This window comes from Galeopterus variegatus, unplaced genomic scaffold, assembly GCF_000696425.1.
Source record: "Galeopterus variegatus unplaced genomic scaffold, G_variegatus-3.0.2 Scaffold837, whole genome shotgun sequence".
Lineage (NCBI taxonomy): Eukaryota > Metazoa > Chordata > Mammalia > Dermoptera > Cynocephalidae > Galeopterus > Galeopterus variegatus.
The window spans coordinates 345,947-358,917 of NW_007726948.1; the positions used below are offsets into that span (position 1 = coordinate 345,947).

General features: G+C 38.7%; 1 protein-coding gene across 1 annotated transcript in view; it reads right to left on the reverse strand.

Annotated features, from left to right (window-relative positions):
* The window catches only part of LOC103590554 (cytosolic beta-glucosidase), a 133,218-nt gene that overhangs the window by 72,268 nt on the left and 47,979 nt on the right, over positions 1-12,971 (reverse strand). Inside the window, exons 2-3 of the mRNA XM_008572806.1 lie at positions 11,815-12,042; positions 678-1,474 (exon numbers count right to left, since the gene is read on the reverse strand). Coding sequence (XP_008571028.1) covers positions 678-1,474; positions 11,815-12,042 — 1,025 coding nt within the window. The remainder of the gene's footprint in view (positions 1-677; positions 1,475-11,814; positions 12,043-12,971) is intronic.

The window sequence follows — 12,971 nt, forward strand, 5'->3', positions numbered from 1 at the left end:
AAAAAAAGCTCATAAAACCAGGTGCAATACCCACTATCTTCTCTAAGCTACAACCCCAAAACTAGTTTTCATCAAATTGTGCTGACCCTATTAACTTAATTTTCTACATGCTCACCTTTTATGACTAACAATGGAAAAACAAAACTGTGCAAATGTCTGTGAAGACAGTAAAATTACTCTTATTCTAATGAGAAGAGAGAAATATTTTCCTCCATCAGCATCTGCTGATTGTCACTGCTCCTTAACCCGTTGGTCCCGCCAGTGGCTGCTTTCTCGATCTCCCACAGGAGGGGTCCTGAAAACCAGTAACTTGAAATTTTAATTTCAGCTACCTGGACACCATCCAGCATAGCTAAGACCCACAAAAGCTATCTCAATCTTTAAAATACCTTTTAATAATCACAGTCATGACAACAGCCCAAAAATACATATCTAAACTACACCTATAGCCCCAACCAACTTTAACAACAAATCTTTTGACCACTGGTTTTAAAGCCCTTTCACAGCTAATTACCCCTCATCGACTAAAATCATAATCTGTTCCTCCCAAGCTAACAAATGTATATGCTATTACTGAAATTCATTCTTTTTCAGGTCCATATTTGCATGTACATTTCTCTCTCTTGCCACCTTCACATATTTGGGTGTATATGGACACAAACAAATCATGTATTAACCTTAATATATTTCAGTAATTTACGTATTCCCCATGGCACCACGTAGACCCAATCTATATTTTTCCAAGATGGATCTGGAAAAAAGTCGATCTCCACATCCTGCAAAAAACTCGGTTCTCCTTTCTCGTTCTCCTGGTACTTGACTAAGCGAGTGGTATAATATTGCACAGCAAAGAAATCGGCAGTGCCTTTGATCATTTTCTTCTCTTCTTCTGTGAATTCTGGAAGCCTTGATGATGGATAGCCTTGCTTTTTACTCATGGAGGCGATCTGGGACTTTACGACTTTGGGATAATCACCGTCAATGAATATGGGTTTAGCAAAGAAATCTAAATGGAAAGCCATGGCTCTTTTAGCAGCTTCCTGGTCAGACACTGAGTTGGGATCTGCTGGTTCCACCCAGCTAGCAAAAAGTGATAGGGACACCATGCCCTTCTGCTCTTTTCGGAATAAGGAATCATAGCTGTGCCAGGATCTGGCATGAGCCTTAATCAAATTATGAGCTGCCTGATAACCTCCAGTTCCAAAGTGAGGTATACCAGGAGGAAATATACCCAATTCATATGCAACCAGGGCAAATATGTTAGCCTCATTGATGGTGATCCACTGCTTGACCCGATCACCAAAGGTACTGAAGCAAAACCGAGCATATTTGTCAAAGGTTTCAATGATTGCCTCTGACAACCAACCTCCCTGGTCTTCTAATGCCTGAGGCAAATCAAAGTGGTAGAGCGTCACTATGGGCACAACCCCATTTGTTAACAAGTCGTCAATGATCTTGTTGTAATAGTCAATTCCTAGGAAAAAAAAGAAGAATGAAAAGAAAAATTATTTTAGTATGTTGGCAATAAACTTTAAAAGGGAGATGATTGATAATAATTTCCTAATAGACTTTTTATTAAAAAATAATGGTTATTGCTTCCTAGATGTAATTAATGAAAAGCTGGTAGGAAACATGAAGAATTCCAAAGAAGATTCTTTGATCAGAGTGTGAGAGAGTGATGGGTGACATGATTGGAAGATACACGTTGTGAAATGGATGCATTTGGGCAAATGATTATCACCTAACTTTGTGTTACATTCACATTTATTGAAATGATTTCATTCATTTGTTTGTATGCTTATTTTTGTCTCTTAACCTCAATTGAACACAAGCCCCATGATAGCAGGGGTCTTGTCTACCTAGTTCACCTCTGTATCCCCAAATCCCGGAACAGTACCAGAGATTTAGTAAGTAATAAGTATTTGTTGAATGAATTAATGGATTTCAACAGTATTAAATATAAAGTAAAGGAACAGATCCAGATGACTGCCTTAATGCTTTTCCAGACCTATTAGCCTCACAAGTCTAGGAAAGGAAACCCACTGAGCATAAACCAGAGCTCAGCATCTGTCCCAGGATGTGGGCTACGAGAGGAAATGGCCAGAGGCTTGGGACATTAGGAGTACCCGGCTGGGTTTTTTTCCTAAAATTCTGACATAGTCAAAGGGAATACACAGCCACCCCTGGCTCTCAGCTGATTCTTCAAGAATTTCATGTGTATAAGAAAGAGCTTTTAGGATTGCTACAGAGTTCAGAAGAATGTTATTAAGTTGAAGATGCTCTGCCTCAGAAACCAATGCTGAGATGATATTGAGTCTAGCCTAATGATTACTCTTGGAAGAGACTATCTGAGGAGAAGGTGGTGCCAGTACTTCATGTGGTTGTATGTTTAAGAATAGGGATGGCACCTAAGCTTGGAAAAGAGAAGCTGTCCTATTTTAAGAGGTTGTTTTCTGGATAAAGATCATAAAGTCATGTGTAGAATTGTGTTGCATTGAAAATGTGCCAGAAGGAAAGGTCCCTTTCTCTCTCTCTCTCTCTCTCTCTCTTTCTCTCTCTCTCTCTCTCAACTTAGTACCCACCAATTCTAAAAAAATAATAATTTAGACTTTTGCATGTGTTTTATTCCTTCAATTATTTATGTGTTCATTCCTTACAGATACATTGATAGAGAAACTACTATATGCTGGACATACAAACATAAATAAGCAAGGTAAATACCACCCTTGTCCTCAGGGAGCTTATTGGGAGGGGCTACAGATAAATTCATGAACAATTACAGCAATTACGTTACTACCAGTAAAAATAAAATACGGAGTGATTTAAACATATGACCAGAGGTACCCACCCCATACTCGGAGCATTGGAAAATATATTCTGGAAGCAATATAGCATAATGGTTTTAAGAATGAACTATAGTGCCAGGCTATTTAAATTCTATCCCCACTCCTTCACCTACTAGCCTCATGACCTTCGGCAAGTTACTGATCTCTCTGAATTATTTTTCCCCAACTATGAAATGCACATAATAATAGAAACCTACTTCAATAAGTTGTTATTGGAGCTTAATGAGTCACTAAATGAACATGCTTAGTTGGAACCGTTCTTGGCATATGATAAAGGCTCAGTACAGGTTAGCCATCTTTCTAATAATAATTATTATTGTTATTGTTGTTATTAGTGATGTCTAAGCTGCTGCTTAAAAGATGAATATAAATTACCTACATAAGGCGAGGAGGAAAGAGTGATCCAGGAAGAGGAAAAGGGGAAACAAATGTGCAAAGGACCAAAGAAGATGTTGGAATAAAGACCACCCAAATCAGCAAAACAGGCTATTTATTCAGAGTTTGCTATGGCAAGGGAGTTAGCCAACATCACTTGTGTTTGACGAATACTCAAAGGCAGCCAGGGAAGAGAGAAAGCTTTATAGTCCAAAAAAAAAAAAAAAAAAAAAAAAGAAGGCACAGGGAAGCTGGACAAGGGCAAACTAGAAGGGCACATACTATGTAACTGGTTTAACACATTTGGCTTTCTCTGGTTGGTCCTGAGTTGGAAGTAGGAAACAGGAGGAACAAAATACAGAGAAGCTGGCAGGTATTGACCAAGTCCTGACTATTCTGGGCTGATTGCTGCAGAGACTGTCATTTGGCTTCCTGGACTTCTTATGTGGGTCTGAGTTTTATTGTCACCTACAGGGGTACTTCAAAAAGTTAGTGGAAAAATAGAATTAAAAGATAACACATATCTTCCCATGAACTTTTTGTAGTACCCTTGTATGACCTGGCCATTGTTTGTATATTCATTCCTTTAGAAAAGTCTAGTTCTTTCTGGGAACTGAAAGTTCAGTTTAAGGAGGGTGGATAGCTTATCAGAAAAGGAATGAGAACGGTGGGAAGTAAACTGGCTAAGTAGAAGCCAAATTATGCACAAGCATGTGTTGTCTGTCTATCTGTCCATATAAGTGGGTATTTTTAACATCAGCTCATTTATTTTGCAAACTGCAACATAATGTGAATTGTGCATAATAACTCCATATTTGAAAGACACATTTGCATGCTATTTCTCACTTGGTAGGCAGAATAATTCCTCTCCCTCCCAAACATGTCCAAGCCCTAATGCATGGAATGGGTGAACATGTTACCTTACCTGGCAAAAGGGACTTTGCATATATGATTAGGGGAAAGATCTTGAGATAGAAAGATTTCTGTAGATTGTTCAGGTGTACCTGATAGAACTACATGAGTTCTTAGAAGTGGAAGAGTAAAGCAGCAGAGTGGGTCAGAAAGATTGAACAACAGAGGAAGAGGTGGAGAGTTGGGAGCTTTAGAGAGACTCAACTACCACTGTTGGCTTTGAGAAGGAAGAAGAGACAAGAGAGCCAAGGAGCGCAGGTGGTCTCCAGAAGCTGAGAATGGTCTGCCATTGGCCAGCAAGGAAACGAGGACCTCAGTTCTACAGTCACAGAGAACTAAACTCTGTCAACAACCGGACCGAGCCAAGAAACAGAGTCTCCTACAGATCTTTCAGGAATAAGGTACCCTGAAGTCAACTTTTTTCAGCCTCAGGGAGATCTGTGCCAGACTTCTGACATACAGACCCTAAGGTGTTGTTTAAAGCAGCTAAATTTGTGATAATTTGTGGTGGTATCAACAGAAAACTAACACACTCACCAAAATTTATGAAACTTTCTTTTCGTCTCTCAATAAAAGAACATTCCATCATCCCATCTCTGGGCCCCTACAAGCACGCGTTTCCTCATTTGTAAATGATATAGTCAAAGGTGGTATGATGGAATAATCTTGGTATTGGTATGTGTGAAGGTTTTCATAGCCAACTCTTCCCACTGGCTTTGAACATAAATATAATTGCTTTCTTTATTTAACTCATAAATATGTACCACATAGCACACATTTTGCTTAATTCTAGCACTAAGCCCCAAAAGATGGCCATTTTTATTCCCATTAAACATATGAGACAACTGAGATTCACAGTCTCGATGTTGTCAAATGGCATAGCCAACATTTAATCCCAGTCTGTCTCACTACAGACTGAGCCATTCCCAGCATGACATGCCACTTCTCATATTTACTAATGCTCCCAACCAGAAACACGTGACTCTGTTTTACTAACTTTAATAATCATGGATTCAGACTTCAGAATCACAACATCAGATTTTTTTTTTTTTTGGAGAAGTCATTAATGATGGCCAATCAATGTAATTCAAAAACATGATCATCATCGGTTGAATTGAAGACAAATAAATTTTAAGTATAAAATTTTTTCCTCGCTCATCAGCATGGCAGAGCAACAGAGCATTGCATAATTAATATTTAATATCTCACAGTTGAGCACTTCTGGCTTATATAGTTTATTTGAAATTTTTCCATGAGGCAATGGAGTGGGATCTTTAAGAGCAGAGCCCCAGACCCAAATAACTCAGTTAAAAGATCATGGGCAAGTCATTTGGCCTCTCTACACCCAAATTTCCTCTTCTGTAAAAGAGGAGTGTTAATAGTGCTACCTCGTGAGTGTTGTATCAAATGAGAGCAAATTCTTAAGGGGTTATTTAGCTTTATTCATTTGATTTGTACAATCAGTGATAACTAACTCTCTGAATAAATGTATATTTTTAAATGATCATCTGTTAACAATCTAGGAATCCTGAAACTCTGAGAGGTCATTTAGACCCTGTTTTGCTTCTGGACTTTTAGGACAAGATGGATTATTTCAAGGATTAAAACTTCTATAGCCTTCTTTCATAGTCAATACCATCTTTGTTTTAATTAAGCCTATTTCTGCTTACGTGATCTTTGACAATATGAAGTATTTTGAGTTAAGAGTTATTTGAATATAGGAAAAATTAACTTGGATTAACTAAAATATAAAGATGGTACTATGAGCTAAATATGCCCCCCAAAGTTCCATGTTTTGGAAATTTAATCCTCACCGTGACAATGTTAAGAGAGTGGCAAATCCTATTATGGTAATTGAATGATGGGACCTTTCAGAGGTGATTAGATTGTGATGACTGTACTCTCGTGAAGGGATTAATCCATTGATGATTAAATAAGTGGTCATGGGCATGGTTCTGATGACTCTAAATGGAGAGTAAGTGAGCAGGTTAGCTCTCTCTTGCTCATCCCATTCACCATGTGACACCTGCATTGTTACAGAAGGCTCTCACCTGATGTGTTCCCTGGACTTTGTACTTCCCAGTCTCTGAAAATGTAAGAAATAAATTTTATTTTTTAATAAAATTCCCAGTTTCAGGTATTCAGATATAAGCAACAGAAATGAACTAATACAGGTGGCTTTGGGGGCAATTGGGTGGTAGGTGTGGGGTGCAGTGGGCATGATTTAAAATGACAAAGAGATATGAAATATCCAATGACAGAAGAATAACTGCAGCTAAAACTCAAAGGAGCTGGGAAAATCTTTGCTTCTCAAGGAAAACTTGTCTCTCCCATCCCAGCTTCTCTCAACACATCTACTCTATTCCTCTCCTTCTTTCAGAACCAGTTTTCTTCACTCCTGCAATTTTCCATGGTCTCAAAATGGCCATCCCATCTACCAAAGCTACCTCAGAGCCCTGACGAACTCAGCCTCTCAGTACCTCAATTACAAACATCCTGGAGAGAGGAAAACAATTGGGCAAGCTCATCTTTCCCAGTGAGGTCACGCAGTTATATATTGCAGGGACAGAAGTCTTTCGTTCGTTTTGTCAGCCATGGCCAGAAGTGGAAGAGGATTAAATAGAACAAAGAAAGGAGTAAATTCCCTTAGAAGAGGATGTGGCTGGAATTTGCAAAGGTGATGCCTCTAGTAAAAAACATAACTGAACTAGAATACTCCAACAAGCTACAAATATCATAACACAGGATTCATTTTGAGCATGTGCCTGTAACTCTTTGGTACTCTCCTCTCTAGATTCACACCACCAAGTTTTTTAACTGCCCTGTATTCTCTTGTCACACTGTCTGTATTAGTTTCCTATTACTGTTGTAACAAAATACCACAAACTCAGTGGTGGAAACCAACACAAATTTATTATCTTACACTTCTGGGAGTCAGATGTTCAAAATAGTTCTCACTAGGCTGAAATAAAAAAAAAAAAGCAGGGTTGCATTCCTTCTGGAGGCTCTCAAGAAGAATCCATCTCCTTGCCCTCTTCAGGTTGCACAATCCACCTGCATTCCTTCCCCCATGACTCCTTCCTCCATTTTCATCTTCATCTCTCCTCTCTGACCTCTGTGTCAGTCCTTACACCTCCTCTCTCTGACTCTGATCTCATGACTCTCTCTTATAAAGACCGATGTGATTTCACTGGGACCACTAAAATGATCCAGGATAATCTCTTCATTTCAAGATTCTTAATCAGATCAGTAAAGTCCCTTTTACCACATAAGCCAAGATATCCATAATTTCTAAGAGTTAAGACAAGGACTTTGCGAAGTGGGCATTATTCAACTTACCAAAGTGCCCAACATAGAATATAAGATTAATGCTTGTTTAGTTAATTTCTTTAAATAAATTCCTGCTAAGTGTACTTATATTTTAAATCTTAAAATGAACAAAAATATTGTCTTTTTTTAAATTTCCAATACTTGTGTCTTCTACTAATCACCTGAAACTTACATTTGTGGCAGATATGAAAATGCACTTGAACAGTTAAGAAATATATAAATATGTGATTTCAGTTGCCACTTCAATCTCTTCTTGTTAAACTTTGAAAACCTGACATTTGAAAGAGAAAGGCTGTGTAACAATTCCACTTTGTAAATATTCTTTCAGTTTGGCGACATAGAATTGTACGAGTTTACAAATGTCCCATAATCAAACTTTAAAATGGGTAGTCAAACACACACAAAAAGGGGGTCCCTCAAAACGGATAGTGGCAGGGGTTCTCTAATTCCTTACATGCCCTTTGACAAAATGTTTAAATGGAAAAAAAAAATGAAAAACAAATGCTAGCCTTTCTGAGTTAAAACAGTTCCAATTGCTTCAACAGATCACTGCACAAGAGTGAGCAACTGCTTATTGAAATTCTGCTTCCTGGAAGCACCTCCAATGCCCTCTTGTTCAGGGAAAAGTCTGAAATATTAACCAGGGATAGCTTTACAAAAGCTGAGGCCAAACACAAAAAGCTCAGTGCTGCAGGCACGTGATCCCCATGTGAGATTTGCGTGAATGATCCCCTGACGTTGTTCAAGTGGCTCCAACATCTCCAGCACCACCACCTCCACCGTGCAGTTTTTCTGCTTCCCTGCTCTTGAATTTCTGGTCTACAGTTGATTTTAAAAAGCTTGATATGTTGACATACCAGTACAGATACATAGTCCACTATCTGAAAATCTTGGGGACAAATGTGTAAAGAATTTGGGGGTTTTAGAGAGGAAACAGAACATATACCATGTTAAGTTAACACTGCCAGTGGGTTTGGGTCAGTATCTCTTAATATTTCTGCAGTAAAAGATATAAATATTCTCACCAAGCAGAATAAACCAAGATTATTTAAAAATTTTTTTACATCAATTCAGGTTAGCTTTTGCTGCCTATTTAGTTTGATGAAGATTCAATAGTCAGAGCCTTTTAGATTTTAGAATTTAAAATAAGGGACTGTAGATCTATATTACAAGTTGGTGGGTTGTGGTTTTTTGTTAGGTTTGGTTTGGTTTGTTTGGTTTGGTTTGGTTTAATTTTTCTGTTGCTTACCATCCAAGTGAAACTCCAACCTCCTCGAACCAGTGGAAAGAGTTTTAGTGATACAGAGACGCCACTTCATTTTACCAACAGGGACACCACAGCACAGAGAGTTCAGGTGGTTTGGGGAGGTTATAAATTAGCTCTATGCTGGACATTAGGTTTTTGACATCAGACAGGCCTAGGTTGAACTCAGCCCTAACTAAATCTATCTTGGCAAATTTGTACCCAGCCTTACTTCACTCAGATTACCATTATTCCCTCTGTTGAGAGAGCCTCTTACTCATAAGGCCATTAAAAGCAAGTGCAATGCTTGACACAATGAGCAGCACATGCTAAATAAAAGGCAAATATTCCTATCCTTGGAGTGATTTTTATGATTGTTATCGAGCTAATTCAATTAAATTCAATAAATGTTTTCAGAATTCCTCCCTGAAAGTTATTGGACTAGATTATAGGGGTAAACAAAGCAGAATTATCTGCCCATTACACTGTAAGCAATTCGAGGGGTTCTCTTATATCTGTGGTACCTGCGTCTCTGACGCACAGCATGCACTCAGTTCACTTCAGTTGAATAGATTAAATTCAAGGTGCTCACAATCTAATGGGGGATGTAATAACAGTAACGATGAAAAATGTGAAAAATACCCTGAGAGCTTTGCAAAGTGCTATGGGAATAAAAAAAAAAAAAGATTTATTCCAGCTTGGACTATAGGGAGACTTTAATGAAGAGGGAACATTTGTGCTAGGCCTGAACAGGAGGACAGGCCTTCAGCAGGTGTAATTGGGGGTTAAGGAAAAGCCATTTCAGGTAGGAGAAAGTACTTACTCAAATTTCTACAAAAATGGAAAATTGCATAGTATGTTTAATAAGTAGTGGGCTATGTGCTTGGAAGACTGAATGGAGAAACTGCATGGGTCATTTGTATGGAGGAATTTCAGCCTGCCAGCTTCAGAAGTAGATTAAGACTAAGTCAAATATAATAATACATGAAGGAGCGTAGACTGTATGTCGAGGCTTGGGAGGACTAAATTTTCCTTTTTTTTTTTAAATCTTGCTTTGTTTTTAGCAGGACATGATAATCCAAGCCTATGATTTTGTCCAAGCTTTAGAAAAATAGTGGTGGTAGCATTTTTAGGAGGGAGAGAAGGACAGAGAGAGACATAAAGTAGGTAGACCCATCAAGGGTTAAAAAGGCATAAGTAGAATGGACCATATTTGTCAGCCAGTTAGATGTAGGAAGCAAAGAGAGGATTCAAAGATTACTTTCAGTTTTTAGACCTTGGGGCATGATAGTGCCAGAGAGAAGGGAGAGTGTAGATGTTGGATGAGGAAAGTGGAAAATTATGAGTTCACTTTTAAACTGAACAATAAATTACTTCCTGTCCTAAGTCAAAAAATAAAACTGGCCAGTGATGTCAGGAAAGTAGACATTCAACCAAGAGTAATTAGTTATGGACTAATGTCTTTAGACTCAAGCAATGGGCCTGCTAATCTCACATTGTCCCTATTTGAGGGAGGCTACGTGAAGTTCAATGCTACATGCGAGTCCATGAGTTGCAATTCCATTTCACAGGGCGGAGATTATTCCAACTTACATAAAATGAGCATTGCAAGTGCACAAGCCCACCTAGGATGTTTTTTTATCACAGTTTGTTCTATGTAGGAAATCAGATAATTTACTTGAAAAGAACCTCTTTCTTACATAAAATGAGCATTGCAAGTGCACAAGCCCACCTAGGATTTTTTTTTATCACAGTTTGTTCTATGTAGGAAATCAGATAATTTACTTGAAAAGAACCTCTTTGTATCAATGAAGCTTCTTGAGGTGGCAAGTGTGGTGAGGCAAGCAGGTGCCTGACTCTCAGGTCATGCACGTGCCGTGCTGCATTTCAGAGACCCTCCTTAAATTTTACAGCCGAGGCACCTCATTTGCCTCGTCCTAGTCCTGTGCCTATGAGTATCATGAAATCTTTTCCAAGACAAAGTGATAATAATCTATATTAAGAAGCTGTATGTTGTAGTACAGGGTTTGGCAAACTTTTCCTGTATAAGACCAGATAGTAAATATTTTAGGCTTTGCAGGCCATGTGGTCTCTACCGCAACTACTACACAATTCTTTTATTATAGTGAGAAAGCAACCATAGATGATATGCAATGAATGGGCATGGCTTTGTCCCAATAAAACTTTATTTACAAAAACAGGCAACAGGTCAGATTTATCATTTAGGTCATTCTAACTCTCTTATGTGGAAGGAGCTAATCAGACCTTAGATTTAAATTCCAGATATACCGTTTACCAAATATGTGTATTTGGACATTCACTTCTTTAAAATATGATCATTATACCTTCCTTACTGAGTGGGAGGATTAGAGAAAATGTCTTATAAATAACAGGCATTCAACAGAGCAGTGAGTGGTCCTTTTAATCACAAGGCAAGATAGGAATAATAGCGAGTATTTATTGAATGCTTATGATATGTCAGCTACTGAGTTAAGTACTTTACAAAGATCATTTATTTAACCTTCCAACAACTCTCTGAAGTAGGAGCTATAATAGCACTTCTTTCTGCTTCTGGGGAAACTGAGGCACTGTGAGCCTAAAGGATGCTGATACAGATAGCTAAGTGATATAAATGGCATTTAATCTCAAGTAAGTGGATTCCAAGGGCCTTGGTGCTAATCCCTAGGCTAGGTAATCAGTTCCATTAATTCAGCCCCAATTGAAATGTTCAAAGTCATCTCAAGTTCTTTCTAACTTCTCATAACTCAACACCGGGCCACACAACTGAAAATAGTTTAATACAACTTTTAGAAATTCACCTTCTGGTTAATAATCAGCTAACATCTTACATAAATAAAATACTTACTTCACCCTCCCTCCTGCCACTTTCCCTCCTCTCCCCAACAAAGATGTTGGCAGTCAAGGAAAACCAAAATATTACTGAGAAAGCTAATGCAAACCCATCTCAAAAAAATTTATCCTATAATCACTCTAAAAACTTGCAATTTCAAAGCTATGCTGCAGAATAGCATACTGGATTAATTATGCCAGACTGCAGCAATAACCTTGAATTAAAGCTGCAACCTTCTATTTTTAAGAAACACTTGCCTTTCTGGTTGATGAAACCTGTCGTCCCATCAGGTAACAGACGTGACCAGGAAAGAGAGAAGCGGTAATGAGTCAATCCAAGCTGTTTGATACATTTCAAATCTTCCTCCCACAGAGTGTAGCTGCCACAAGCTACATCGCCAGTCTGGTTTTTGAAAACTCTCTCTCCTCCCTGATGGGTGAATGTGTCCCAGACAGAAGGGCCTTTTCCATCTGCATCCCAGCCTCCTGAGAAAAAGAAGAAAATGAAATGGTTACACTCTTGACATCAAGAGGCATATGTGGAATGTAAATATTTGTCACCAAAAGAACATACCTCATTAACTCAATGTACCATATTTATAACTTTAAAATATGCCTTTAAAATAACATGCATGAGTGGGTTATGTGTTTAGCTGTCCTTGATCCCTGAAGCTGACTGGTGGCAAATGAAAAATTATTGCATAGTGCTGCTGCATAGCAGGACTTCATGGTTCACTATCTGAAAATCTCCCAGCTGGTAAACAGAGGCAGGCTCCAGCTTACGAATGTCTGAGTTGAAAACATCTCCTCGTTGTGAACATTCCCCCTGGCCATGATCGACACACCTTGTTCTGCGTGTGATGGAGTCTGGGGACCCTGTGCGTGGACCTCTACACTTAAACCTTATTCTCCTTGAATGTCTGAGTTGAAAACATCTCCTCGTTGTGAACATTCCCCCTGGCCATGATCGACACACCTTGTCCTGCGTGTGATGGAGTCTGGGGACCCTGTGCGTGGACCTCTACACTTAAACCTTATTCTCCTGTTATCTGACAGTGGTGCCTGTGATGATCCAGTCCATTTTTGTTTGTAGGGCACTAGGTTCTGCCATTGTTGATATGATACTGTTATCTGAAATTCATTCATTCATACCTCCATTAATTCAACAAATGTTATGTGTCGGCCATTATGTTAAGCACAAAAGATATCGGGGTGGACTATGTTGTGCCACATGCCCCTGGGGAGCTTAGCTAATAGGCCATTGCAAAAGAGCAATGTAAAGGCCTTGCCTGTACAAAAACAGGGAAGGGTGTTCATCCAATCGTGAGCTAGAATCAGAGGAAGTCTCTTTCTGCTCAGTTTTTCTGTAAACCTAACACTGGTTTGTAGTCATCCATTTTCTGTTTCGTATAACA